At 41.4% G+C, this 27,870-nt stretch overlaps 1 protein-coding gene across 1 annotated transcript in view; it reads right to left on the bottom strand.

Moving 5' to 3' along the window:
- The window catches only part of LOC139814196 (agrin-like), a 139,238-nt gene extending 112,846 nt beyond the window's left edge, over positions 1-26,392 (bottom strand). The window contains exon 1 of the mRNA XM_071780287.1: positions 25,785-26,392. Coding sequence (XP_071636388.1) covers positions 25,785-25,851 — 67 coding nt within the window. The 5' untranslated portion in view covers positions 25,852-26,392. The remainder of the gene's footprint in view (positions 1-25,784) is intronic.
- Between the last annotated feature and the right edge of the window lie 1,478 nt (positions 26,393-27,870).

The following is a 27,870-nucleotide window of genomic DNA, read 5'->3' as shown; positions in this document are numbered from 1 at the left end:
ATTATATCTTAATATTAATATCAAAATTCTGACATAAAATACTCGGTAAGGAGTATATTGTAGAAGATAGAATAATATGTGATATTTTGCTTAGCAAAATGTCTGGCAGTCATCATCTGCTATCACTTATTAATTTTCAACCTAAATACCTTGACAATTAAGCTCTGAACTAAATTTCGGCTTAACTCTAGCACACTACACTTTAACCGAGGAACTCTCTATAAACTATCTTGTCTGGAAATTAATCTAAAACAATTGTTCTCAAACATATATTACCAGTGATAGACCAGGCAGCGGTTCGCTGACAGTAACAGAGTAATAATGAAATAAAGTATTAGCGTAATACAGAGTTCGAGAACATTCATTTTAATTTCCCTTAAAAAATTAATATAGATAGAAATATTTCCGAGATAAACATAAGTTTAATATTATTCTTCATCAAATAATATTTTTTTGAAAATATAAACACGAAAAATTAAACGGACTATCTAAGAGAAAATGTAGGTATCTAGTCAAGTTTTTGAACATTTAATCCTAAATTCAATAAAGAATCTTGTATTAGAAAAATGCTCTCTTTTTTGACTATGTTAAATATATTTTATTTATAAAATAAATCAATAATACTCTATGTCATCAGAGGATAGATTTCAATGAATACTTATATCACGCAGCGGAATTTTCAACTGTAGCGACTTCGCATTTTTACAACTGCTTGTTGCGAACAGACTGAAGCGCGTTTCACAGTTGGCACCGTGTAACGCAACTGACTCTTGATGCGTTTCAAACGAAATTATATCCGGCCCGATGGCGTCGCCGCTTCCGTCGACTATTGTTTACAGCGAGCCAATGCCGTTCACCGCGAAGCGTCGCCGCGTCGGCGTGATTTTTGGCGGTCGGCAACAATGCCATTTATACGAGCCCTCACTCCGAGGGTTTGGCGCTATAAACAAAACCGAGAGGGCGCGGGCCCGGATATGACACAGGACACGGTTATTTTCCCGCAATGTGGAAAATGTGACGGGTTCGCTATCCGCGACTTGGATAGGTTAGTTCGTGCACGAATTTTCAATAAAAATATCTTCCGGTCCGTTTTCATCGCGAGTTCCGAATTTCATGAATTTCCAGTACGGAATGGCGCAAATTGGATTCTTGCATGTATTACAAAAATGTTGTATAACTACATTGACAAGAAAAGTACTCGTTTAAGTGCATTCTAATTATAGGATGTATAATAAAATAATAAATGGTTCTATATATATATACGAGTTTTAACTAATATTATTTTGGTAATTGTTCTTCGCCAGGGCGTCTCTAACAGACTGCAACCCATTTCTTAATTTGTTATATTTTATACCTAAGAAGATATATGAATAACATTAAATATTGAGAAATATTACAAATTTCTTTTAGATATATGTAACTTGACCATGATATATTTTTTAAGAGAAATATTCTCAAACTTGAACCATTTGTGAGCAACCATATACTATTTTGCAAATCGATTTGTCTATGTTACGCATATAAAACCGTCACAAGCATCTCCACTGTTTTTTTTTATACGATGTATGTCAATAAGATACATTGCGCTGATTGTTAAATCGGCGTATTTATCTGCGTTTGACGAACGGCTTGTGTTGCGGCAGAATTTGCCAACAAATACACAGCGAAGAACGATAAGTAATTAATGTTTGCTTTACCACGGTTCGGTTCAGCTAATTGCGGTTTTCAGAGAATGCCGTTTCCGGCAACAAAAAAAATTTAAGCATCAAATAAATATAAATAAACCATAAAAGTTTAAGGTCAATTTTTGTTGATGTATTTTAAAACACCGATTTAATTTAATGTTCAATACAAAATATTGAACATCATTACAGATCACTAAATTCCTGTCTTTCTCTCGTATTATATATTATTTTTCATATAAAAGAAGAGATAAAAAATCTTATACAAATATAAATAAGTACATACTATCTAAAAAAAAAATTTTTTTTTAAATTTAGTTCAGATTCCTTTCGCAAGTAAACGAAACCCAATTTTGCCAGAAAATGTTTCGCTCGACCAAAATCGCCGTGTGTTGCATAAATCTGCACGTAGATCTGCATATATAATTTATCGAGCGACAATTTGTCGTAACGTGAAAAAACTCGTGTCCGTCACTCCGTATTGCTCCATCGGGAATTCGATCGTTCGGAAAGACATCGACAGTAAAATGATATGTATAAATTCCTCAAGTAAAAAACGCGATGCGTCATAAACCTGTGAGTCTGTAACGTGGATCAGTTTAACCCAATTGCAGTCTCAAATGTGCATGAATTTTAAATATGTACCTACATTGCCTAATGAAAATAGGAAAAAAAGAAACATGTATGATTTCTGTATATGTCAATTTGCAGTTGATTGTTACCTGTAAAGTGATAAGTAAAACCAAAACTGCTTACAATAATTTTTATTTTGAAAAAAGATTTCCTAGACATTCATGACACTGATAAATTATAGAAAGTAATCAAATCTGCAGAAAAATGTACGTCAAAACAATAGTTTAGCTTCAACAAAATATCAAAAGCTTGCAAACCATTGCTTCCAATTTCAATTAGATCATCATCTGCCTTGCGCTCGCGCGGCATTAATTTACAATGCGCTTGAAATATTTATACAAGGAAGCGAGAACCATCCACCACTTGTCTACGCTTCGCCATTTTTCTTATTCCGTTCGCATGCTTATTTCCCTTACCTCTCTGCCACTCGCGGCGGAAACGCGTTGCCCGTGCGAAATTTAATTCAGGCACTCCGGTTCCAGCGCCCGGCTACGCCTCCTCCCTCTCTCTCTCCCTCACTCTCTCTCTCTCTCTCTCTCTCTCTCTCTCCCTACGATTTATAATGACACCGAACCAGCGCGGCGCCCGTGTATTCGCATAGTAAGTTTCGGTATTGTTGCGGATACAGCGTGTAATATCACCGTGAAATATCGCCCGATCCACAGGGTACTCTATAATATCACCTTCCACCGCAATTACGACTGGATACTTCCGAATGACCGGACGCGGTGTTCTCGCAGTTTGTTTGTGCCGTACAGGGAACTGAGATTAGATTAGAGTGATTAGACCAATTATACGTGTTCTGCGCGAACGAACGGGAATAAAGCGAAGCTGCATATAAACGCGCCTGTGAACTAGGACTAAACAACTAATCTAGTTGCTCGACCGCGAATATACGTTATGTGGGGAGTCTCTCGTGTGTCGTGTCTCGATAGAAATTATTTTAGAAATATTCCACGCTATATATACGCATATTCCTCCGCTGCGACCACCGATGGTCACGACGAAGAGAAAAAGAAGAAATAAAGAGACGACACAAGGAGAGATCCCATTTGTTTCAATACCGTGGAGCTACCGCATCGTTCTCCGCGCAGTCTCGCTTTAACAAAATTTCTGTTTACGGCTTCAACCGCTCGCGCGAATAGGACAGGCACCGTATCCGCAGAGAGACAACAAAATTCACTTTCGCGCAAACAGGTCCCTCACGAACGCGCTCTTTTGTGGTTTGTGCACACGCAAGCGCCGGGATGTAATCGAGCGGAATTGTCCGCCGGTTGCGAACCGAAAGTTGCTTCCCCAAAAGGCTCGTTCCGTAGTTCCTCAAGGCTGGCTGTCGAAGCGCCGAGGTATATATGAGTGTCACGTGGCAAAGGGGAACGAGTATTTCGTTCACGTGGCGGCAGTGTCACGCAATTTCGTATCCTCGGCCGAGATACCACGCCCGAACCGTTATCCTTTATCCTCTTTCTTCGCTCCAACTCTATACCTTACTCCACGCCGAACTCGACAGTTCTATCTTTTATCCGTTCTGATCTCATAGATGGTGAACGAAATAAACGAAGATAGAAGATAGATCGATTTGGAAGTGCTATGATCGTTTTATATAGTTTTATATATAAATATTGGAAATTGGAATAGTGCTACAGCCCAATTTAAGCTTTAGCCTTGTGAATTCGAAATTTTTTTTTCAGATGTCTTTTCAACAGTTGAGATTTTTAATGAGGTAAGATTGTTAATTAACTTCACGCTCAACTGCCACTATCTTAAAGGGCTTTATAAATTTAAAATTCGTATTTATGTAAATATATAAATAATATTTTTAGTAAAATAATAGTTTACTAATTTTATAAAAATTATTAAATTTTTTATGACAAAATAATGCGATGTCGCACGTGTATTTCTTTAACTCTGATTAATTACATTTCGTAAACACTCAGATGGAATCGTTATCATCACCGTCGTCATTTTCTTTGGGAAAACCTGAAATCAGATATTTCTTGGAATAATCATAACCGTTCACGTGTATACGATATGTCCAAAGAAATACCACGGTAGAATAAGATCGACCTCGTTGTCTCTATCAGGACATTGATTTCGCGACATTCATTTCACTTCTCGTCTCAACTCGGCCCTTTTTTCTCCTCTGCCCATTTCCGATGTCCCTCCCTCATCCCGTTGGGCAACTCGGGCGAGTCGGGGCACTAAGTATGCATAGCCCGATTTCCGGTACCGAGTACGCGCTTGGACTTCACCTCTGCCCCACAGGAGGTCGGTCCGTAACTAGTTGGCACGATGCCATGCATAGAGGCGCGCGCTAATAAGTATACCGGCTTCGGTACCGTTATGTCCGCTAATATTCCAGTGGCTGACAAATGCCGCGATACCCGCCACCGTCAGTATTCACTTACGTTCCTCTTTTTACCCGCTCGGATATCCTTTGCTTCGCATGAATTCGATCCAAAGTAAAGTAAATGTACCAATGCCGGCGGGACACTTATAAGACCTGGTGTCTGAATACCTTTCTTATTTTAGTTTTTAAATGAGTATAACGCGAATTAAAATCGAAGATAAAAATATAATACAGGAAAAATATTTTTATTTTTGATTTTAATTCGCGTTATAACCATGACTTTCAAATGTAAATAGTTAAGATTTTTAAGAATTTTCAATTTCGAATGATAATCGAGACAATTCGAAGCTTTTGTTGTATACTTCAAGTGCTCTGTGCGGATATACCCATCCGGCACAGAGGAGTGAAATTCACATCTGAAGTTTTCGCCTCCGGCTGGTCGGAACCGACCGACGTAAATAACACCATGACAATGAACGTCGCGATTCCTCGTGTAGATTAGAGCGGAACATGGGCGCACTACCAGTGCCGCTCGAAATCGCGGCGCGAGAGGGGCCTCGAAGTGTTAGGTATGCGACCGGGCTGTTGACCCTCACCACTGTGAATCCGGCGTGGCGTCTGACTATAGACGGCGGGTAACTACTTAACACGCGGACCTGTTTACCGTAGCAACGCGGCGAGATGCTATTTCGCGCTCCACTGTTATAAACTGCGTGAAATACGGCGCGCGCCGGGGCGATTGCGTCGGTGTATGAGGTAAGAAAGGAGCTAACCACATTTCTGGGATATCTACGGTCAGAAGAAGCCAGATCCCGCGGCGGCGATAAGCTTGCGGAAGTCGACGGCGGTCGAACGAACCAAAGGATTGTGTCGGTGCCCGAAAAATATACGACGCGTGAAAATATGAAGTTGCGAAAAAAGTATGAAGGAAGCTCTAGGTTAGACTCGCATGGGGGATAAATTTTAATAGAGTTTGACATTTAAATTTTTCTCTCTCTCTCTCTCTCTCATCGTTGTTTACTTTATTTTCTACAGGTTTATCAGAATTTAGACTAAATTCTTTAAGATAAATTTTAATTTTGCATCAATGCAAACATATTCTTTTATGCTTTGATGACTCGATTATGGTAATATTCCGCTATTGCCATTTAAATTGCGTTATTAAAAGTCGAGCGGTTTGCGAAAATAGATTACAATGCAAGTAATCATGTTTTCAGCGTTCCGTTAAATACGGGGTTTCACGTGCCACAAAAGCCAAACAAATACGCCATAAAAAGCCTCAAAAAATTCAATATTTTTGTCGCGATACAGGTAGGCACATCCGGTGGATTGTCACATCACATTTTGTTACTTCCACAAATGCGGTAAAAGCATTGTTGGTATCTCTACACAAAGCTCATCCTCACGTGTGTATTTTCTACAATACGTTGCAAACGATGGCAACTGCTAGTTGAAAAGTGTTATTTCCACGTTGCGCTTGTCAATTGCGGTTGTCAAAAGAGAGTCGGCAAATTTTTAACTTTTTTTGGCGACAGTAACTGGCAATCGGCGATCAGAAATAGCACTTTTCAACTAGCAGTTGCCATCGTTTGCGACATATTGTAGAACCGGCTTAAGATTTCGTGTCTCGGCATGACGAGCGAAATTCGCTTGACAGTGAGAGCCCGCGCGAGCGTGGTTAATTAATCGTACTGCGAGCGGAGATTCGCGTGGACGATCCACCCGACGAAATTAATCGTGGCGCCGATCCAATACAACACGACGATAAGCCGAGCGTCGACCCAATGCGAGGTCGCGTCTCGACGATAAGAGGATCCCCTTTACTTACGCGCGTTTCATATTGTTATGCCCAGCCCCGTGGAACGCGGGCGTGAACAGCGCGGCGAGCGCGGTTAATTAATTATACCGACGATCCGATCGCGCGGTAAATGAAGCGAGACATTAATCATTAGTCGCGACGTCCGCAATGTGTTCATATCGCATAGCGAAAGGAAGGAGGACAGGAGTTTTCGGCGAGTTCGCGGAAAAGAGTTATATTCGCGGCGCAATTAAAGCCCCCCCTTCCCCTTCGCCTACTCCTGATCCCGTCTTCGTCGTCCCGCGGAACTGGCACAGCTGGGATTAATTACTCGCAACCGGCATTTTATCCCGGAGGCGAAACGTGACGCGCGCGCTGACTTTCTTCTCACGGTTCTTCCTCCCATTATTCCTCATTAATGGACTAGAGTCACTAGAGGAACAGAGATGTCTCGTTTGCGTATTGTCACGCGGAACGAATATATGCGGAATACGTTGCTTGCAAAAGCATGTCAACAATATCAACATATATTGCGAAACAAAAGACATTGCAAGAACTCACGTTACCGAGAAAACGAAAAATCTTCGTAAAACCAGTACAGAAGCTTCCTGGATCATTTAACTTTCACAAGTAGCTCTGTTTGCCTTCCTCTATACACACGCGCTGGCGCCGATAGCGCTTTTAGCGACAGGACCGAGAAATTGAAGGGAACGAAATTTGGACCCCTTTATATTGCGCCGACTGTTAGATCGGCATATTTATCTGCGTTCGATGAACGGTTTGTGTTGAGGCAGAATTGGCCAACAAATTTAAACACGGCGAGAAACGATCAGCAATTAATGTTTGCTTTACCACGGTTCGGCTAATTTCGGTTTTCAGAGAATATCGTTTGCAGCAACAAAGAAAATTTAAGCACCAAATAAATATAAATAAACCATAAAAGTGTCAAGTCAATTTTTGTTGTATTTTAAAACACCGATTTAATTTAATGTTCAATACAAAATACTGAACATTACGATATTAGCGTTTTCGATATTTTTGTTTTTATACAGGAGAAATTAAAACGATTTGGTTAATGGATATAAAACATTATTTTACCTTCTATCAGTGACACAAATATATTTATAATTTTAAATATAAATATCTCTAAATATCTACGATAAAAAATATAATCTTCACGTAGTAGAAAAATTGTGTAGTAAAGAATTGACTACGTTTACTCTTCTTTCTTATGCAAAATGTTTTTCCACTTTAACATGCATTAATATGTTCCGTTAAACATTAGTTTCTCTTAATGTCGAGGCCTCGGTCGAGGCCTAGCTTACAATATCTTCTCAGGCCAATTTTGGAGCGGTGAATATCTCACCCTCTCTTTCCCTCTGTTTCTCTTTCTCGCAATTATTCCGCCATGCCCATGAAAATTTATCTTATAGAATACCGTTTCCCCGTTACGCGTGCCAGGAACGTTGTTTTCTGTTCCCTTCCCGGAAACTGCGCGACAGCGTTTTCGTCTTCTTCGCTCCCGCCCGTCGCAGTGAGAACACGTTGCTCCTTACAAAATTTAATTCCGGGCACCCATCGCGCGATCCCCATCCCCGCGATCCCGAGCACGAGCACGATTTATAACGACATTGAGCCGACGCGTATATTCCGGTATTCGAATAGCGGGCGTAAAGTGAGCGCAATTATACGCGTGATAAACGAGGCAACCACTGCATTCTCCGGTATTATTACTTCTCCCGGCAGCAACCAACGTTAGAATGCGACGTGTCTCCCGAATGAGAGTCGCGTTGCGCGAAAAGAAAAAAAGCAATTCGTTTTTAATTAAGATTGGATTCTAAAACGAAAGGGAATAATTTATCATACTTTCAAAACTAGCAGTCAAAACTTTCCAGCGCTAATCGGATATCTTGATTCATTGAAAAGATGCGAACATAAGTACAAAATTTAGAAACTAATAAAATAAAATAAATATTTTATGTTCTTACTAAATACAAGAAATGATATTTCTTTGTAATAAACTGCATTTATCGGATAAACGCAAAAAGTAGGTCTGTAAATTTTTATTTCTACATTTTCTTAATGATGGTAAACTGTTGCTTATGTCACCTTAGTCAAGATGTCGCGTTTGCTATTTGCCGCATTTTACGTTAAGAGCGTTATTTATGCAATACACATTGTAACAACGGTCGTCCGGCAAACAACAGGTTCCATGTGAACCTGTGCATGCTCCTATACAGTTTACTTACGTCAGCCCCAGTCAAGATGTCGCGTTTACTATTTGCCGCATTTTACGTTAAGGGCATTATTTATGCAATACACTGCATTGTAACAATGCGTATGCGCGGTTATAAATCGCAGCACGCAGTAAAGGAAATGGAATTAAATTTCGTACGCGAGCGAAGCGTGCCGTTGCCACTGCGCTCGAATGCAGGCAGCGCGAAGTAAACGACAGGGATGGGGAGGTAGCGGTGGTGCTGACGGGGTGGCGCGGGAAGGCGGGAGGGTTAGAAAACAATGTTGCTGCGGCATGTCGGTGCGGGTGCAGAGCAGCCTCTCGCAGACGTCTCGTATGCGAGCCGCCTGTCCCATCAGTTATCGTCAAAACGCCCTGAAAATGCCTCGAGCCTCGCGGGCTGTAATAATTGAAGAGACTTGCGCGGATGGCAGGAGCGGGCGCAGGGCGAAATTGAGACGAGGTAAATTGAGAGCCGCCCTTGGATTAAGGGATGAGGACGACGACGCTCGGCTGCCACATGTGTCCGCGGTAATGTATAGCTATACTCTTGTTAAATTATTGCAAACGGATACTTGCAACATTACTGCATTGTTCGATGTTCGAAATTATATGAAAAATATTCTAAGAAGAATATCTGACTCTTGTCTTATCTTAACTATGTCAGGCGTGATGATTCCATCCTCGGTTTTTGCGTTGCAATATAATAAAATTTATCTTGAAAATAATATGATTTAGAATATATCGCTCAAACTTTTTCGGATTAATTAGTACAATGTCAAGCCTGTCAATAAAAAAATATAGCAGGCAAAGGCGAATATTGGAAAATAGTTCGTAAATTGTGTTGGCGAATTGTTCGCGAACAATGCATGCAAAATGTTTGCGATCAGCTCTCGAACATCTGCAAATTGAACATGCTGTCTACACCAATATTCTTTTGATTGTACTGGACTTTTAACAAAATGCTCGCAACCGGAGAAATTAAACGAAATTATACTATAAGCAACGAGGAGTACATCGCGCAGAGTCTGAGATAAGCAGATAAAGCTCTACAACCGAGCGATCGAGTGAGAAAGAGAGGCAGAAAGGTGGAGCTTCTTGTTCCTTCACCCGGCAAAAGTACGAGGGGGTCAGAAGCTCGTTTAAGACGGCGCTTATCATTCATTCTACCTCCGCGCTTTTTCATCTATATACGGCTCATCCACCTTTGTCAGCCGTCTTCTCGAAGTGTCTATGATCGGATGAGCTGATTAATGGCGGGTACACAGGGTTTTTAGCGTTTCGGAGCAGCGATGGGGAAATATCGTGAGAATACAAATGAGGTGTAAGCGACGAAGTCTGATATATAATTTAGAAATCACGGGAGTAGCATTCGTCTCTTTAGCAAGAATGCGACATTTATAGATCTTGATGATATTATACATAAAGATATTATTAATATTAACGTAATATATTGATAGGCTTTTTAGATTAATTTTATGGAATAACGCTCGGCTGCCACATGCGTCAATTTTTATTTAAGTCTCATTCTTATAGATTAAGGCTATAAATGAGTTACACTTGCCACTTATTTTTATATGCGAGGTAATTCTTATCGTGGAACAATCAAATTCGAAATTGCAGTGAATTATATCGGGTCACTAATGGTCACTAATGGACCCCACCTCCGTTTTTAAATCTATCTAATTGGTGATTAAACAATGTATTAATTGAATCTAAATTAATACTAGCTATTTTATGACAATGTTATCTTATTATCTTATTATCGTCTACTAATTATCGCCACCGCAGTAATTATCATAGATTTCGTTCATCCAACCTGATTGTTACATCATTGCATTCGTCATAATCGGCTAACAGATTGCCCAATTAAGATTATAATTAATATCTGAAAGAGTTGCTGTCGTAATGATGGCGTCAACTCGTCGTGCGATAATTAATTTGCTTTACGTTTCATTAGCGGCTTTAGCTAGTCGGAAGATATATATTGAATATGGACGATAATAGGTATGCTTAATCGCGATAATTCATGTGGAAATTTGATACCTTGTTTTTATATCATATAAAGGTGCGCTTGCAACCGAAGTTGGCGAATAGTTGGCGAACAGATCACGAGTTATTTTATTTTTTATATGGATACCTGTTTGCGAATAGCCTGCAAATTGTTAAACGATCGATTGTTAGCGGTCAATTGTTATTTTTAATTTCTCCGGTTGCTATATTCACGATGGCAGATATATAATTTAGTCGGTGCAGGATCCGATCTGCAAAGAGATCAGGGCGACACCTTATATAATTCAATACGCACGGAAATAGAGATAATTTATAGCAAGCTTTACCAGCTTGCTATAAAATCTACAAATAAATTGTGCATGCTCGATAGCCGAATGCCGAGTGTCGCATTTTAATACGCGTTTTTTTATGGAACACCTCCCATTATCACACTGTTGCGAAATTTCTTTATTTTAGGACTCTGAGGTCGCATCCGCCATTCGCGGTAGAAGTTACAAAAATTTTAGCTCGACGTTTCACGTCAGAGCGTAAAAGTCATCATTTATGAAATGTTTTACCCGGTCGGTGTGAAAGACAGCGGCAGTAATTCAGTCACTGCAAAGCCCACAGACTAGAAGGAAACGAAGAGATCGGAAAACTGTCCATCGTATTTCAATCAAACGCTGAGATATGCGACGTTTTGAGATCGAACATATGTAACGTTATATATACGTTAGATGTAAGCGACCGTGGGGGAAGGACCGAATCACGGATATACAGTCAGTGGGAATAAAGCATCCGAAACGTAAACACCGAATTCTCTTCACCTAAGTACATCACATCAGAACTTGTACAAAAATAATTATGTTTAATTAAATCTTTCCTCTCTGTTGTTTAACGTAATTGCCATAAGTATCGTCTGGGCATTTTATAAAGATACAGTTTTCATTTCTGATCACTACCTCTACGGAGTCGACGGACACTCTCTCAAATATACGTACAGGGCCGCCGTTCGTGTATTTTTCATCCGCTTTTAACGCATTCCACCTCGTTGCGCAATTTTCCTGCGATTCCCAGCTGAGAGAGAGGAAAAGAAAGAAGAGGGAGCGAAACACAACACGGACAAAATAAATAAATCCACGTGCAATTTCGTCGTCGTTGACACCGCTTCGGTTTTCCTTCGTCGGGTATCTAATGTTCCCCGCGTCGCTCGCCACGGAGACGAAAGTGCTTTAGCCTCCTCTGCTGCAGGAAGGCAAGCAGCGACTTCCTGATTCTTCGCATACATCTTCATTCCGTGAAATGGCTCCTTCGCTCTCCCTTTCCCGTCCTCGGCAAACCCACCCCCTCCGGTACACTCGCTATTTCAATTCTCCCGAGACGCATACGATTCGACAAACTGCCATTCGTAGAATCCTTTAGAGAGTAATGATTTTTAAACCTGCTTACCGGTTTTCAACCAACCAAGCAGAGACGTTCGTTCGAATGGCACTGATACCGTATCACGGTATTACGTATTATATATTAAAGAACTCTGGCGAGAGAACTCAGGTGCAAGGGCACAGATAAAACGCCTTTTATTTATTAATTTTAAAGCAGAATTCTCTTCAACGTAAGCTCTTAATTCTTCTTGTTACTAAAAGATATTTAATAATAAATTAATAAGGTTGCATCAATTCACACTGTAATTCTTTTCGGCAGAAAGAAAGATAATGCGTCACGAAAGTAATGCGACAATAATAGCACGTGTGCGTCCTGCATGTGCCACAAAAATTTTGTGTTTGAAAACGGCAAGGACCCAGCTGCTCAATGTTTCCGGATTTGATAAACAGTTCTCGAGATCTCGCGCAAATAAGATCATTAATATCGTGCTATTGCTCGATTCGTTGCGGCGTTATGAATATTGTATTATGAATATTGTATTTCGAGCGCAAAAAAAGCCCGGTCATTTTATAAGACTGCAGAATTTAATGCACGAATTTCACAAATGAGTTTCGCGCTCGGTACCACGGACGGTACCAATCGTTCGTAATAAAGTGTAATTGCCATTTCGGTGTAGCGGCCCCGTTCAATTGATTTATCTGCAGCGAAGGAACAGCCACTCCACGGCTGGACGCGTCGTGTACAACGAAAAATTATAGTTGGCATTAGTGCCAGAAACGCGGACTCGATACATCCGTCGGCGTTGGCGCGAAGCACTTAAGATAATGAAACGTTGAAATTTCATCGGCAACAATTTGTTATTTCGGCCGACTAAGCCGCTACTAACTAACGACAAGCGATATAATAGTTGCGCCGTTACGTAACCACCCTCGTTCGTCGTTCGATTATGACGACAATTAATTCTAACGGTTATTAGTGTAATAGAATACCGTGTGCTCATAGTTCATTTCAATTTGTCTCCCTTGCCAGGAATGTATTTTATCACCAGTTTAAGGTAAAACGCCGTCGATATCATATTATAAATGAATTTTTAATCTATTTGTTTTGTGATAGATTCGATAGCAGACAATTTCCCGCGATGTTCTTAGTGAGTCTTATGTTTTTCGCTGTCGTGAAATTGCAAACCAATTCACCCGTGCTAAATAGAACTTTTTCAATTAATATACGCTCATTCCAATATACGTAATTGCTTCCTGTCAGGCCGATAGGGCTCTCATAAAAGTTACCAGTCGCGCAGTTATTCAAATTAGATCTTAATCCTACCGCCACATAACTCTCGGGCTGGCTCTCGATATCAATGGCAGAAAGTAATCCGAGGGATGCTGAAGAGTCACCGGCGCGGCGGCGATCGGCGAATTTTTGCGACGGCTTTGCTGGGGAATCATAATCCGCGTAAAAAAAAAAAGGAAAGAGAGAGGGAGAAAGAAAAAGAGAGAGATAATTAAATTAATCATTATCTACTTCGTCGACTTCACTTCATTACGTTCCTCGACTCTCGGAGTTGCTCGACCCCGATGAAGTTTTATCAAACTTTAGCCGATGATGAACGACCGATGTACTCGTGCGGGTCGACCCGGCGATGGTGTCAAGCGATCAAAGTCGAACGCGCGCAATACCGCGCGTTTTTCCGCCCGCCGCGGACACGGCGGGATCGACCGGATTGCAAAAAGGGCGCTTTTTACGGCCTTTAAAATGAAGCCCTGTCCGCCGGACGCGCATCTGGGTCAACGGAGTGCAGTTTTTGCCGGAGCGTCGGCCACGTCGGTGCTAAACGATTCTCGCGAATCCCGCATGGTAAACGTTTTGCGATAATCACGTCAGAATCGAAAAGAGGAAATCGATTCTGCCGCCAGATCGATCATTATGTCAAATAAATCTTTTCAGTTCTTTCGACTGTAATCGACAGAACCTCAACTTATCGATCGATAAATTTATTGTTATCAGAACTCATATAGGTATCCGATAAGTTTATTCAAAGACACGAATAAATCAAATCGTGAATGCCAATAGTTTAGATTGTTTAGAAAATAATGTCATAGTAGAAAAAAAGAGGAAAAGCAAAATTTATGATTGAGGACCGAGCAACTCACTTACAGAAATTATATATATATTATTACGTCGTGAATCCTAATTAGCGATTGACCGAACTTGTAGTATATGTAACTTATATACGTTAGATGTAAGCGACTGTGGGGAAAGGACCCCGAATCACGGATATACAGTCAGTTGAAATAAAGCCTCCGAAACGTAAACACGTCTCCGAATTTTTCTCACCTAAGTACATCACAGTGGCGACGAGGTGAAGAATTCACGCGTATCAAATATCCAGGAACATAAATAGATAAAAAAAAACTTTCATAAATTTTCCATTATTAAGTCGACAGATCAATACATTAGGAAATTAAATGTACCAGTAAAAAATTATTAAGAAGATGCGAGTCTTCGCTACATAATTAAAAAAAAAAAAAAAAAAACATTTGTAGCAAAAAAAAATGTAATATCATAAATCTCCCATAAAGGGGAGTATACAGTTAATTTAAGATGCAATTTTATTTCCATAAAGAATTTTTATGTAACTGGATGTATATTAAAGTTGGATTTTAATGAAATCAGCGAGGAATGTAGAAGATGTCTCGAGTATGTCGAGTACACTTCCTTCAGTATCCTCTTCTTAAGTAAGTCTCAGAGATACAAGAACCAGGAGTGATGAGGATATGTTTTCGGTAGTGTGACATGAGTCGGAAGAGAAAGGATTAGAGGGAGGGATTTATGGGTAGGGAAAGGCCTAAGCCAATAAAGTTAATTTAATTCCTCGTCATTTTCGTTTCACTCCTTATTAAAAAGGAGGAGAAGACAAATTTAACGGTAATTGAGAAAGATAGTATCTACTGCTGAGGAACGAGTTTTCATTGTTTTTTACATTCTCTCTCTTTTGGCGATGTAAAGTTGACACCCCAGATTCCTTTCGCAAGTGAACGAAAACCAATTCTGCCAGAAATCGTTTCGCTTAACTAAAATCGCCGTGCGTTGCATAAATCTGCACGTAGATCTGCATGTAATTCATCGAGCAATTTGTCGTAACGCGAAAAAACTCGTGTCCATCACGAGTAATTCATCGTATTGCTCCATCGGGAATTCGATCATTCGGAAAGACATCGGTAGTAAAATGATACGTATAAATTCCTCAAGTAAAAAACGCGATGCGTCATAAACGTGCGAGTCTGTGTAACGTGGATCAGTTTGACCCGATTGCAGTCTCAAATGTAAATTTTAAATATCTATATTGCCTGATAAAAATAGAAAAGAAAGAAACATGTATGATTTTTGTATACGTCAATTTGTCTAGTTTTTCGATAGTTATCTGTAAAGTGATAAGTAAAATCAAAACTTATCATCCCGGCATATGAAGCGCATATCGTTTATCGCGTGAGAGCTTTTATAATACACCGAATACACGTAAACATCGGGAATAATGTGTTTTAAAATAACGAAATAACTGTTCTAGAGACATTCAAAAGTCAGTACGAGAAAGAGTAGAGATGTTTGTGCGACACAATATTCGTGCGCAAATATAATAATATTCGTGCCATGTACACTTACTCGCTACTCATTATCAGTCATAAAGATATAAGTTTCGCACGCGATAGTGATTCATCCGTTTTTGGAATTCGTCACTGAATTTTATTCGCTCGGAATTGTATGTTTCATCATAAACGCAAGCACGTTGCTAAAACGTAGATAAAAGCATGTATTGCGAAACAGAATAATTTGAAATTAAAAATATTATTAATGCGTAGTGGGGTAATCAAAGATTTAAATTCATACTTTTATATTTCATACTTTAATAAAATCCAATTATTAGCATAAGAAATACCAAATTAAAGATTTATATTTAATCTATACGAGCAATTGCAATGATTCTTCCGATAATTTAATAATTTTGAAGTAAAAGATTATCATCTCGCCTTTATTTTCTTGAATCTTTCAATGTTCTGCATCATACGTTGCTGAATGATTTACGTACCATTTTAGTATGGAGTTTTTAATTTCTGCTAACAAGATCGATTAATCTTTGCATTCGGACGTCGAACTATATTTTTAAATATTAAATATTAAATATTTGACATCACATTTCATTTCTCGAATGTCGAGTTATGTTTGATATGGATATTTCTAAGAATTTTTGTATTTTTTTTATATTATTAAATTTTTAAATATGATGATGCATTACAATATAATACAATCCAGTGTCCAGTTTTCGGAAATAAAGGGCTTTTATTTAATTATTAAGTTATTGGAACGAAATGTTGAATTTATTGCAGAATGTATAAATTAGAAGGTTAAAAGTCAAAGAGAAATATGATTGACGAATGTAGCGGTTTTATCCTGCCTGCCACAATCTGAACATAACGCTACGTTTGATGTAACGACATTATTGTAAATAACACGTCACAATAAATGCCACAATTGCTCGCAGCTCGTAACCATTAATTATGTACGAATGTACCTCTGTGAAGTTAGCACGATCCCACTTTTTGAATTTTGATATAACTGATGGAGTTCTGACCCTTCCCCAAAGAGTTATAGAGTTCCTGATTGGTTAGTAGGAAAAGTTCTAGCGATTTAACCCTATTAAACTAAAAATGTGCGAATTGTTGAAAATTGAAACAGAAAGAGTCCAATCTAAAGATTTAGTTTTAAATTTAAAAAAGCGTCTAGATCACCATTGCATTTTAACTTTACTATTCGACTTCGCGATGTGTACACGTCTGCACATTTCAGACGAACTTTGGAGTAACGAAGTGGAATCTTAAGACGTTACACGTAAGTGGAGGGGCTGCTCTCACATTGTGCGCCAGTCAGACAGAAGGAAGGTTTCACGACCTTGCAGCTTTGCGCGTCCTTTTAACGCCGGATGGGCACTTGAGCTTTCATGACCTTGCGCGTCCGCATTGTCCGGTCTTTCAGCCGCGGCGTCTTTGGCGCGATTAATTGGAGCGGCCCGTGTAAGGGTGCGCTAGGACGTTAAGTAGAACTCACGAAACGGCTGAATCATCTCCTGCGAGAAACTTGAAGCGGCGTTCGTCCGCCAGGACGAAGACAATGACGCGGAAAATGGGGTCTTTGTATGACGTTCTCAAAGGGGATTCACGTCGCCCGTGTCGGAGCGACGCGGAACATTAATCAAGATTATGAAGTTTGAGAAATTGTGACTCTCAAAAAATTATCAGACATCCGTTTCCTAAGCTGGCCGGTTCCCCTTGCGCCCGTTACGCTGAATCGAACGTTCAGTTCGAGCCAATCGATATGGTAATCAAGGGTTAACGCACGGCGGTGCAGCGATGATGGCCGGCTCTTGGACGAATTTGGAGATCAAAGCGATACCCGCGTATTCCCGCGGGATCGTATTACATCTCTCGTATTCGCTCTCACGTTCGAAATCGTACTCGCGCGAATCCGCGCATTTGCGTTGGAAGAATTTGCATCAGCGGCGCGGGGATGGTCTTGCGCGTTATCGCTGTAATTTCCATAGCACATGCTTTTGGGATATACATACACTCCTCTTGTGGGAAGTAACGCATTCCATTTGCGTATCGCTATGGCGCGGCGCGGCGTGCGGTTCGCTCAAGTGTTTCTCCGCCCGTTGATGTTCAGAAAGGAGCATTGCGATATATATACGGCGGAACAGGAGACGTACAACGTATGGGGCGCGCGCCGTGCAGCTCTGTCCTGAATAAAAGATCGTTTCGAGAATCAGCGCGTAGAGGCGTAGAGTCGCGCAGAACTGCGCCGCGCCGCGCAGGAACGAGGCGAGACCGACAGAAAAATCGCGTATCGAATGCTGGTTAATTCATGGCAGCTCGGGATCCCGCGGGATGGACGGGCAAAAAGAGAACGGAAAGTGATAAAGTACGTTTCGAGGTATACGGACTCGTCCTGTCTCCCTGCGGCTTTCACATACGTCGCATGCATGTGTGTGTGTGTGCGGGCGCGCGCGTCTGTCTCTTTCGCCAGCCGATTTTTTGCCGACTGCGTCTTGCGTTTAGTTCTGAGATATTTCGTCGGATACTGGAGAAGGATCTCGAGGATCGGGAAGCACTTGGGCCAGCATGTTGGACGAATTAAAGTTTAAAAGACTGCCAGCAACCGCGACCTACGCGGATCCGGGGAAGTCGAGCTTGAAAGTTTTAGCTTGGCTTTGTCACCGCTTAACCCGGGATGAGTAATGCGGGGGGGCGTAATGGTGCTCGCGATAGGCAACTCATTTTAAAGCTTCTCGCGTGACGCTAAATCGACAGCATTAATCTCCCATCACGATTCCTACACTTTCGTTCGTCAAGAATCTCTCGGTGAGAGGAAACATTTCTCCAATAATATTGAGTATTTATTTATAATCGGATTTTTTACGTTATCGATAAATTTATTAGCGCTGTCAACCACCGAGGAATAATTGTTTCCTGTGCACTTAGAGTTATAGAATATGAATAACGGTTTCGCAAAAGCGAGGACAACTAATCGATAAGATTAAATTTACGAGAAACGACATGTGTCAAATTTAAAATAATTTCATTTATATCCTTGGAAATCCTTTTCGATTGTCATGCATATCGAACGTCACGTCTCGAGAGCTGTTTTCATTCTCGTAGCAAGTAATATCGAAGTGAATAAATAATGCCAAGACGTTCGAAAAAAAAACCAGAAAAAACATTTTCGTTGAGTATGATATCGCAAAAAAATTTATATTTTATATATTTTTACTATATAAATAATCCGCCATCGATAAAATACTATACCCGATAATACTTGAACATTAAATATATGCTGCAGAATCGGAGATATATTCACGGAGAGTTCGTTATATACGAGTAATATTGTTGATATAAATCTCGTAGCATCGATATATACGCGTATTAACGATGCAGGCAGTGTTCTAGGGGGAGTCTCGTACTATTGTACTTTTTAATTTGATATGGGTGAATCTTTTTGATTACTGTTTATAGATTAATTTTTTTTTCTTCTTCTCCTGCCGGTCGATCTTTCCAAAGAAAATCAATTTTTTTGAAACCTAAGGTGCCAGCGGTCAAATTAAAAATTTGTTTAAAAATATTTAGTGACCGGAACCATTGCTAAAACTCAAGAACTGTAGAACTCTTCGAGAACTATAGAATTTCATGGTTGAAATTAATTTTTTCGAAGCTTGAGGCGCCACGGGAAGTTAACACCTCATATTTTTTGAAAATGAGGTGCCAACTTCACAGAGACTAACTTTAGCCGTTATCTGTGTGATACGGCCACCTCGAACACTGTTTACGATCGCTTTAACCGTGTGGTTATATTCGTGTATTCCTGTTCGGAAGTGGATAGTCGCATCGCGATAAGGAAAGAAGAGATAACGCGACCGAGGAATACTTTCCGAGGCGCCCTTTAAGCAGAGATTTCCACGGCTCGATTGTCGTCCGATAACGGTCGCAATTGAATAAGAGCGTTTAAACTACATAGCTGTTATCAGCAATCGCAAATCAATTAAGTCTCATCATCGGAATTTTTCTTTTTTTTTTGTTGTTGTTAATAATTTCGTCAGCGATATTGACCTCGATATTTCAATATGGATAAAGAGAATAAAAGAATTCATCCTTCAGATATTCGGGACTCGAGACATCCCGCATATACAAGTGACGCCTTTAATATATCCAACAAATACCCGGCGCCGTCGATATACAATAAAATATCATCCGCCGTCGCAAAATATTGAAAGCCGCCGTGCCGCATGAAAGTGAGGAAAGAGTGATCGAATAATACGGTGGAATTCTTTTCGGATCGGTTTCATTTTAAACGATGACTCGCCACCCGTCCGAATTCGGAATCTCGGATTTTTCAACCCGACACGGGAACCAACGGATATAAGCGACGGGGCGACGACTGAAAGATGGAACCGGGATCGCTCCGTAAAATTGTATAATCTTGAGGAATTTGCGGATATGATCTTGTTACGAGCAGGGGATTCTAAACGAGGAGGAGAAGAAAGGTTTAGCAGGGAGGCGGGGGTCATTCGCAAGACCGAGGCTGAGTCGCAGCGCGCATGAAAATCGCTTGGGATTCGCGCTGTTTTATGGGACGTTGGAACGCTCGTTTCGCATTGTTTGTTCGCATAATAATTTACGTGCCGGGTTGCTTGTAGGATGACTGCCGGCGTGAGGGCTGGTTGGATGGCTGGCTGGCTGGCGGCACGAATAAGAAATGCTCTATATACGTCGCGTCGTGTGAAATAGGAGCGGAGGAGATCAGGAGATGGAGGAAGAGAGGGCAGGGCAAACACGCGGAATGGAATGATGCGACAAGAGCGCGGGCGAAGAGAAGAACGTACATGAAGAATACGTGCGTTAACGCGGATCTAGGAGAGACGAAGCTACCTTGCGATTTTATTTTTGCCTCATTTCTGAGACGAAATCTCCGCCCTCTCGCGTACCTAAAGTTAAGGGCGTCGATTGCCGAATGAGCTCGTTTCCGCGGGTATCTTCGAGCCCATCGCAATTCTATATGTTGTTTCAACGTTAGAAGAACGATACGGATGTCAGTCAACCGTGTAAAATTTTATTAAGAGAAAGGTATCTAGAAATAAATAGTTGACAAAATCTCTACGATATTTAAAACTTTCGTTTCTATTGCATAGTGTAAATTCCACTAAAAATTTCAAGACAGAAATAAATTAAAAAGAACTCGTGAACTTACAACGCTTACGAGTTAAGAAATTTCGAGATAATCAATGAAGAGAAATAGCATGTAACCTAGTACCAAGTTTATAGCTTGCCTAAAAGTGCAAAAACCGAGGCAAAAACATTTTTAAGTACTACCAGCATAGAGTATATTTGTCGATCTCCATAGGAAGTTGTGAATGGGTAATTCTTTGGTTTTTGCAAAAAACTTGTATGTGAAAAGGAGATCGAGGAGATATACCTTTCACGAATTCGATTGACATATGCATCCGCTCGGTTAACTTTAAAATCTTGACTTTCGTCGAAATATGCCAACAGAATTCATCTCTACCACTTATTTTAAATTATCCCACGTGTCATACATATTACCTACGTATAAACACATGTCCGCGCATCTTTGTTTATTTTAAAAAATTCACGTGAAACGCTCGGGTTACGTCACGGAAAAAAAAGAGAAGTATCCAATTAAAGAGTTAATTAAACGAAGTAACGATGCTCTTTGGTAGCGGATCATCGGGCCCTTCCCGGCAGCTTCCAATTTCGTAACATCGCCGCTCGCATCGCAGCTTACGTGACGTGTACCGATATACCCGCGCCGTCACGATGTCAAAACGTAATTTACAACGGCCCTTTGCAAGCCGCGGAGATGCCCGGCCCTTCGTCCCCCGCTTCTAACGGGGGCAACTCGCTCCGTTTGACACACGCGCCCCGCGCGAAAAGTCGGACACGAAATCGATAGACTCGCGCATTTATATCCCCCCTTGATAACGCGCCACCATGCAGCGTGACTGACCGCCCGAGCCTTTCACAGAACCCTCCCGAGCTTTTTGTTACCCGACACCGCTGTGAAGGGGGGGGACTTGTTGACGGATTACACGTGAAAGATATTAATAACGTTCGCCGACCGCCTCTCTCCCGAGAGCCTCCCGTGAACTCGTTTGGCATACGAATATCGCAGGGGAAAGGATGACTTTTCTTTCCTCGGAATACCGTCGGCGACCGCGGTCGTCCGCGCTTTCCATAATTCTGTCCCGGAAAAGTCAACTCCGCATGAAATGTGTTAAATTAAGCAAAACAAATAAATATATATGTATGTATATGTAATATAATAATATAGGATAAGTATATATTAACTAATCATAACTTGGCGTTATTTCATAATAATGACAATTGTTGTTGCATTATCGACAGTTGGAATGAACAGCATGCAGAGTGGACTAATTAGTGGCGTCTACATAAATTATTCCGGCAATTATCAATTAATCGTTTGCATATAATGATGACAATTAATTAATTATTAATGATAGCAGATAGCTCGTTTCGCGGTAATTAAACGCTACGATACCTCGCGCATTCATTTACTTGCATACTTGTTTATTCTGCTATTCTATGCTTTTCCTTGATTTATGTAATCAGTTAAAAAGCTTTTACTGATAAGTTTTCAATAAATGACGAAACAGGAAATGGCCATTATCTTATATTGTCGCTTATAAATTTCAGAGATGATATTCTTTATTTTAATTATATCCAAGCAATATTTTCTCTCTCTCCATCGGGAGTTCTATTTACGAGAAATGCAAAAAGATGTCAGAAACAGAAAAATTCACTCTGCACGTAATTATCAAAATATAGGTGAAAGAATAGTGCGGCGGACGAATCATTGCGCTACCCGCTGCCCCCTCACTTAAACGTGCCTAGAGACACGCAGAAAGAAACTTTTCCTGTGTTTCGACCGAAAGCGGGTATTAATCTACATATGTACATTCACAACAAAACGTTATATTTTGATCCATTAAGTTTAGAGAGCCATAAATTCATGGGTCATTAAATGTACGAGTCACGAGCATACAAATTTTGCAACTTGTTTTGTCGCATATTGCTATATGCACTGCAAATTACAGCTCAAAGTGCCAGTAGGATAAGAACGCTGAAAGCGATGTAAATTCTAGGGGTATTCGAAGAAGTTACGAAAATTCGAAAGAATTCTACAATTGAAATCAATTATTCCCGATCACTTGTTCATTAACATAATTTGATTAATTACTACACTTATTGTTGGACGACATAGAACTGAAAAGATATAGCTTTTGAGAAAAGCGTTCGTTAAATCAACCGTGTTACAAAACACAGGTTGTATACTTTCTATCCCGCCTTTGTTGGCGTAATCGATTCATCCAGGCCGGTCCTCTCCGTGATTCGAAGTGAAGAAGATATAATCACGCGGTCAACTCGCTCAACCTCGAACGGGGGAATGAGTTGGTAGTAGGTACGAGTGCGGTTGTGCGGAGGTGGGCATGAGAGGAGAATATAACCCAATTAACGGCAGTCGAACGCTCAAGTTGTCTGAATATACAGTCACGAAGGGTTCGCGGTAGCCTCGAGTAAATAAGCGATTACGTGGGAGAGTGGGTCCATACCCTTTTATTTTCCCGCCCGACAGAAGAAGCTTACCAACTAATTATCCCTCCCGACTTCTCGTCCCCTTCGATCGCCAACAGCATCCGCGGCCCTCCCGCTAACCTAAATCCTAAATTCAGCATCTCACCGCTCTCCTTTCCATTTCAAAGAGCTCATTGAACTCATTGGTCAAATATAATATTCGATGTAAAAATTTGCGCTACTGAGAGGAGATTTCGAATGTGATGACCGACTTTTTTCTCATCATCGTCCCAAAATTCCTGCAGCATTGTGTATTTAAACGTGACTATCTCCGGGGTATGACACAAATTGAAAAAATTCCAATTTTTCAAATAAATGTTAATAACTCGATAATAGCAATTCTCTGGGAATTAAATAAAATTCCTGATTTTATTGCCCTGGTTTGCAATTTGAGAACTTATAAACCGTCAATTGTTTAATAATTTCTTTTATCAATAAGAATCAAGAGAAAATAAAACAGTACTCATAAAAAAAAGACCAGATTTTATTTAACCCGTTAAAAATACACGAACTAATGGATAGCTTAGCTACTTTCTAAGGACGTAATTTTATGTATGCTATATTACCCTCGGTATTACCCTCTCGTCCACGCTATCATAAAGTTATATCGATTCACGACTGGGCGGAGTTTAATGTTAGTGTTATGAGTAGTAGTACAAATCTTCTGTTTTATGATCGACATGGCTGACGGGAATATATGAGGATTTCAAACGTAGGAAAGATTTAACGTTAGCGCAGCAAAGAGAGAGCAGCTATCATACCTCGCGTTACAATGCGCTGCATATCACAGAGAGATCTCCTCCTTCCTGTTGGTTTGCATAACATCGCAACACGGTTGGAAACAATAACCGGTTAACCAGGCGTAAGGTATCCCTTAATAACGTACAACCCGACTTCAGAACCGATCGAATTGGTAATTAGTCACGCCGCCGAGTTCCTATAACGATCCTTCCGTGTCGCATAATACCGGATTGGACCGAGGCGTCGTCGTATCGTGACGTGTCATATGGATAGCGACAGCCGGGTCAAACTAGACAACCTGGTGCACGTAGATTAGTGTCGCCAGCGTCACCGTTGCCGGCTAATCGGACGGGTTTGTACATCCGATGCGCTCGAATGAGGGAGAGAGAAAGTGATATCTATTACTGGATATCTATTACTAGATACATAATCGTTTCCCGTGCTCGTTCAAGCCTATCTGTGTCAATATCAATTTTTAATTCACCAAAAAATTAGTAGTTACGGGCAACTGACATTTATTTTACACTTTATTAACACTGTAAGTTTGTACTATAGATAACAGATTTGTTTTTGCAACTCGGTCTTTACTGCCTTCCTGCTGCTACTTTTTTTTACTGCTTAAAGTACACATTGCGTGTGGAAAAAAAGCGAAGGAACGCTGACGTTCAGATTTCTGATACAGAACGTAGTCAATATAGAACGACGAAAGTGGATCTGTGAAGTTGGCACGAACTGTCGCAAATAATCGTTAAACCGCGGAAAATCATCAGCACGACACTTGTCATTAAGCGTCAAGTTGAGCGCGGATATTAAAAATTATTTAAAAATTTTTAATTCGTGGAATATCGATCTAAAATTGTATATATGTGTGGAATTCGATTAGAACTCTCTCTCTGTTGTCAAATATTATATTATTCAACGCGTTTCGGTACTTTAGAGGAGAGAGTGCCGTGCTAGATTCGCGAAGTTAGCACATTTTTTCAATTTCGATTTTTTAAAGGAATACGGAACTCTTTTTAATTTTTATCAGAAACTGTAGAACTATGAAAAGTGCTATTAGAACTATTAGTATTTTTTAAATTCGTAGACTGTCGTGCCAACTTGACAGATTCGCGGGACGCGGAGTGAGTTGCGCGGGGGCGGGGGGTAAGGCATCCTTCGCCGCGACGTAACAGCACTAGCAGCGTGAAATTAAGCGCACTGGCAATATAAAATAATCGGTCAGCTCGCGTCGAAACTCACTTCTATTATAAAGGGGCCTATGCACGTACGAGTTTAGCTCGCAAATCCGGCTCGGCTCGGCTCGGCTTCTGCTCGTTCGTGGATGCGATGTCACAAGCCAAATTCGCACATTTTCCTTTCGTGTGTGAAAAAACGTTCGAATCCGACTCGCGAATAAAGCTCGCTGGACTTGCAAGCCAAACTCGTACGTGTATAGACGCGTCGTACCCACGACGGCCGATCGACCTGACCTGACCTATCCTAAACCACGGAGGCTTGACCTAACCATCGCCGCTTCGAGGGTGAGAATCTCAATGCAACCGCGTGGACCGTCAATGCTTGAGGGCTTCCACGTGTGTCGATGCTCGCGAGCTCGTGATTTTTGCGCGATTCATCAGCCTAACCGCCCGGGGCCGTTTTAGCTTCCCTATATTCTCTGCCGAAACGCGTTAACGCTTTAAACTCGCTCGTCGGTGAGGTTGGAGTAATTAATAAATTAAAAAATTAATTTATGATTCATAAATCTTTTAATTACCAGTTTCGCAACCCTGGACCCGGCTTACGTCGCGGCTACTCATCTGCGTTCTGCGTATCGTCGTCATCGTCGAACCAGGATACCGAGTCAGGAAATCCGCCGTATGCGATGGTCGAGTAGGTAGATTGCGTCGCCGCCGCCGCCGTCGCCGTCGAACATCGCAAATTGCGTAAATCGCAATTGCGCGGACCACCAGTGCACTCGAGACATTCGTCCGTCGCTCGATTCGGCACTCCCGACACTAGGTCGCACACGAGATTCACATCCGGCGGATAAAAAGACACGGAGAAACGCGAAGCAGGCGCGACACGATCTCGCGCTAACACGTAACGCGACTACGGTATATACGAGGAATTCGGGAAGAGCGCGGCGGGTTGGCGGGGCGAGTACGTCCCTTTCAGAAAAGCCGGGCGAAATAATCGAGAATAACCGACCGTCTATCAAAAGTACAAACACTCCGATTACTCCGAATCGTTTATCCATACGCGAGGTATATTTTCGACAAATAGCGATGTTCTGCGTATCGTCGCGGGATATACCGAGCCAGGAAATCAAATCCGCCATATGCATTATGCAATGGTCGAGTAGGTAGATTGCGTCGCCGCCGCCGCCGCCGCCGTCGAACATCGCGAAATGCGTAAATCGCAATTGCGCGGACCACCAGTGCACTCGAGACAATCGTCCGTCGCTCGATTCGGCACTCCCGAGACACTAGCTCGCACACGAGATTCACAATATTCACATCCGGCGGATAAAAAGACGCGAGAAACGCGTAGCGATTGCAATTCAACTCGCCCGACTCGCTGTCAGACCCGCGCGTTCCACGATCGGACCCCGACTCCCCGCTCCCGGCAGTCCCTGCTTCTTCTCGCCGTTCTCGCGAGTGGTGGGGGTAGGCACGGTGCGCGTTCGGCGGTAAAACGGAAATTTTCAAAGATTCTAAGTGTCCGATATATACGCAACGACGATAGATAATTGCGACGACGAGATTCACTCTCGGCGAGCAAGGAGACGAAGGATTCGTCGATTCGCTTGCGTTAAGGTGCGATTTTATTGACGCTAGAAACCAGCGGCAGCGTCAAGAAAATGTAGTGGGGGAAGAAGTTCTGTTGAATTTTGCGGTACGCTAAAAAGTTGAGACGGTCTGAACTTCTTCCCCCACTACATTTTCTTGACGCTGCCGCTGGTTTCTAGCGTCAATGAAATCGCACCTTTAAATGAGAAAAAACCTTGTTGAATCGCCGTATTTTCTATGGCGCGATGAATAAATTAATTCGACACCACTTGCGGAATATCGAGAGACGCGAGATGGATTTACATACGCGTTTCCACAGCCTACTTCACCACTCACGTTACCGAGAAACCGCGGCGTGATGCTCGCGATCTTGTACATCACTGATTGAATATAGCCGTTAAAAATCGGAAGGAGAGGAGGGGAGATGCGTTCGTCAAAAGTTAACGCTGCGAGCGACGCCGATACCGCCGATTCATTGCTTCGCTGAGTAATTGAATACGAACGATATTATATGCAAAAACTCGCTAAATTTCTCGAAAAATGAGCTACATGCGTACGCAGTTGGGTCGAAATAACGCTTTAACGTATTCAAAACGATTGATTCATCTTTGCACAATATAAAGACACTCCGCGTATGAATTTCGCGTTCCTGCTCGTCGCACGCGTCTCGCCGCGCCGAAAAAGTTTCCATTTACTTGGTATTTCGTAGGGAGAGATCGAACGGGACTAAAAAAACGTCGCTCGACTGCCGTATATGGTCACATTGGCCGCCAAGGCCGAGCGACCGAGCCCGAGTTGTTTACATTTTTTAGGCTCGCGCTCGGCTTTCCTGGAAGACGCTCGACGCAGCTGCACACCTCCCTTGCTAATCTTACTAAATTTTTCCTATCGCCGTAGTCGCGGACAGTATTTATTTCATGTATCGTATGATAAATTTTTTAAGCATGTTAATTGGCTGCATATAATAGAGAAGTTCTCGAGCAGCCAATCAATACGCCCGACATAGCTTGTCATACGATACATGAAATATCGGCCTTAATGCGAATTCGAAGCTATGTTCAGCCCGCGCCG

Source organism: Temnothorax longispinosus, chromosome 6, assembly GCF_030848805.1.
Source record: "Temnothorax longispinosus isolate EJ_2023e chromosome 6, Tlon_JGU_v1, whole genome shotgun sequence".
In the NCBI taxonomy this organism is placed as follows: domain Eukaryota; kingdom Metazoa; phylum Arthropoda; class Insecta; order Hymenoptera; family Formicidae; genus Temnothorax; species Temnothorax longispinosus.
Note: the sequence above shows the minus strand (reverse complement) of the source record. Positions and strands in the feature narration are given on the sequence as shown.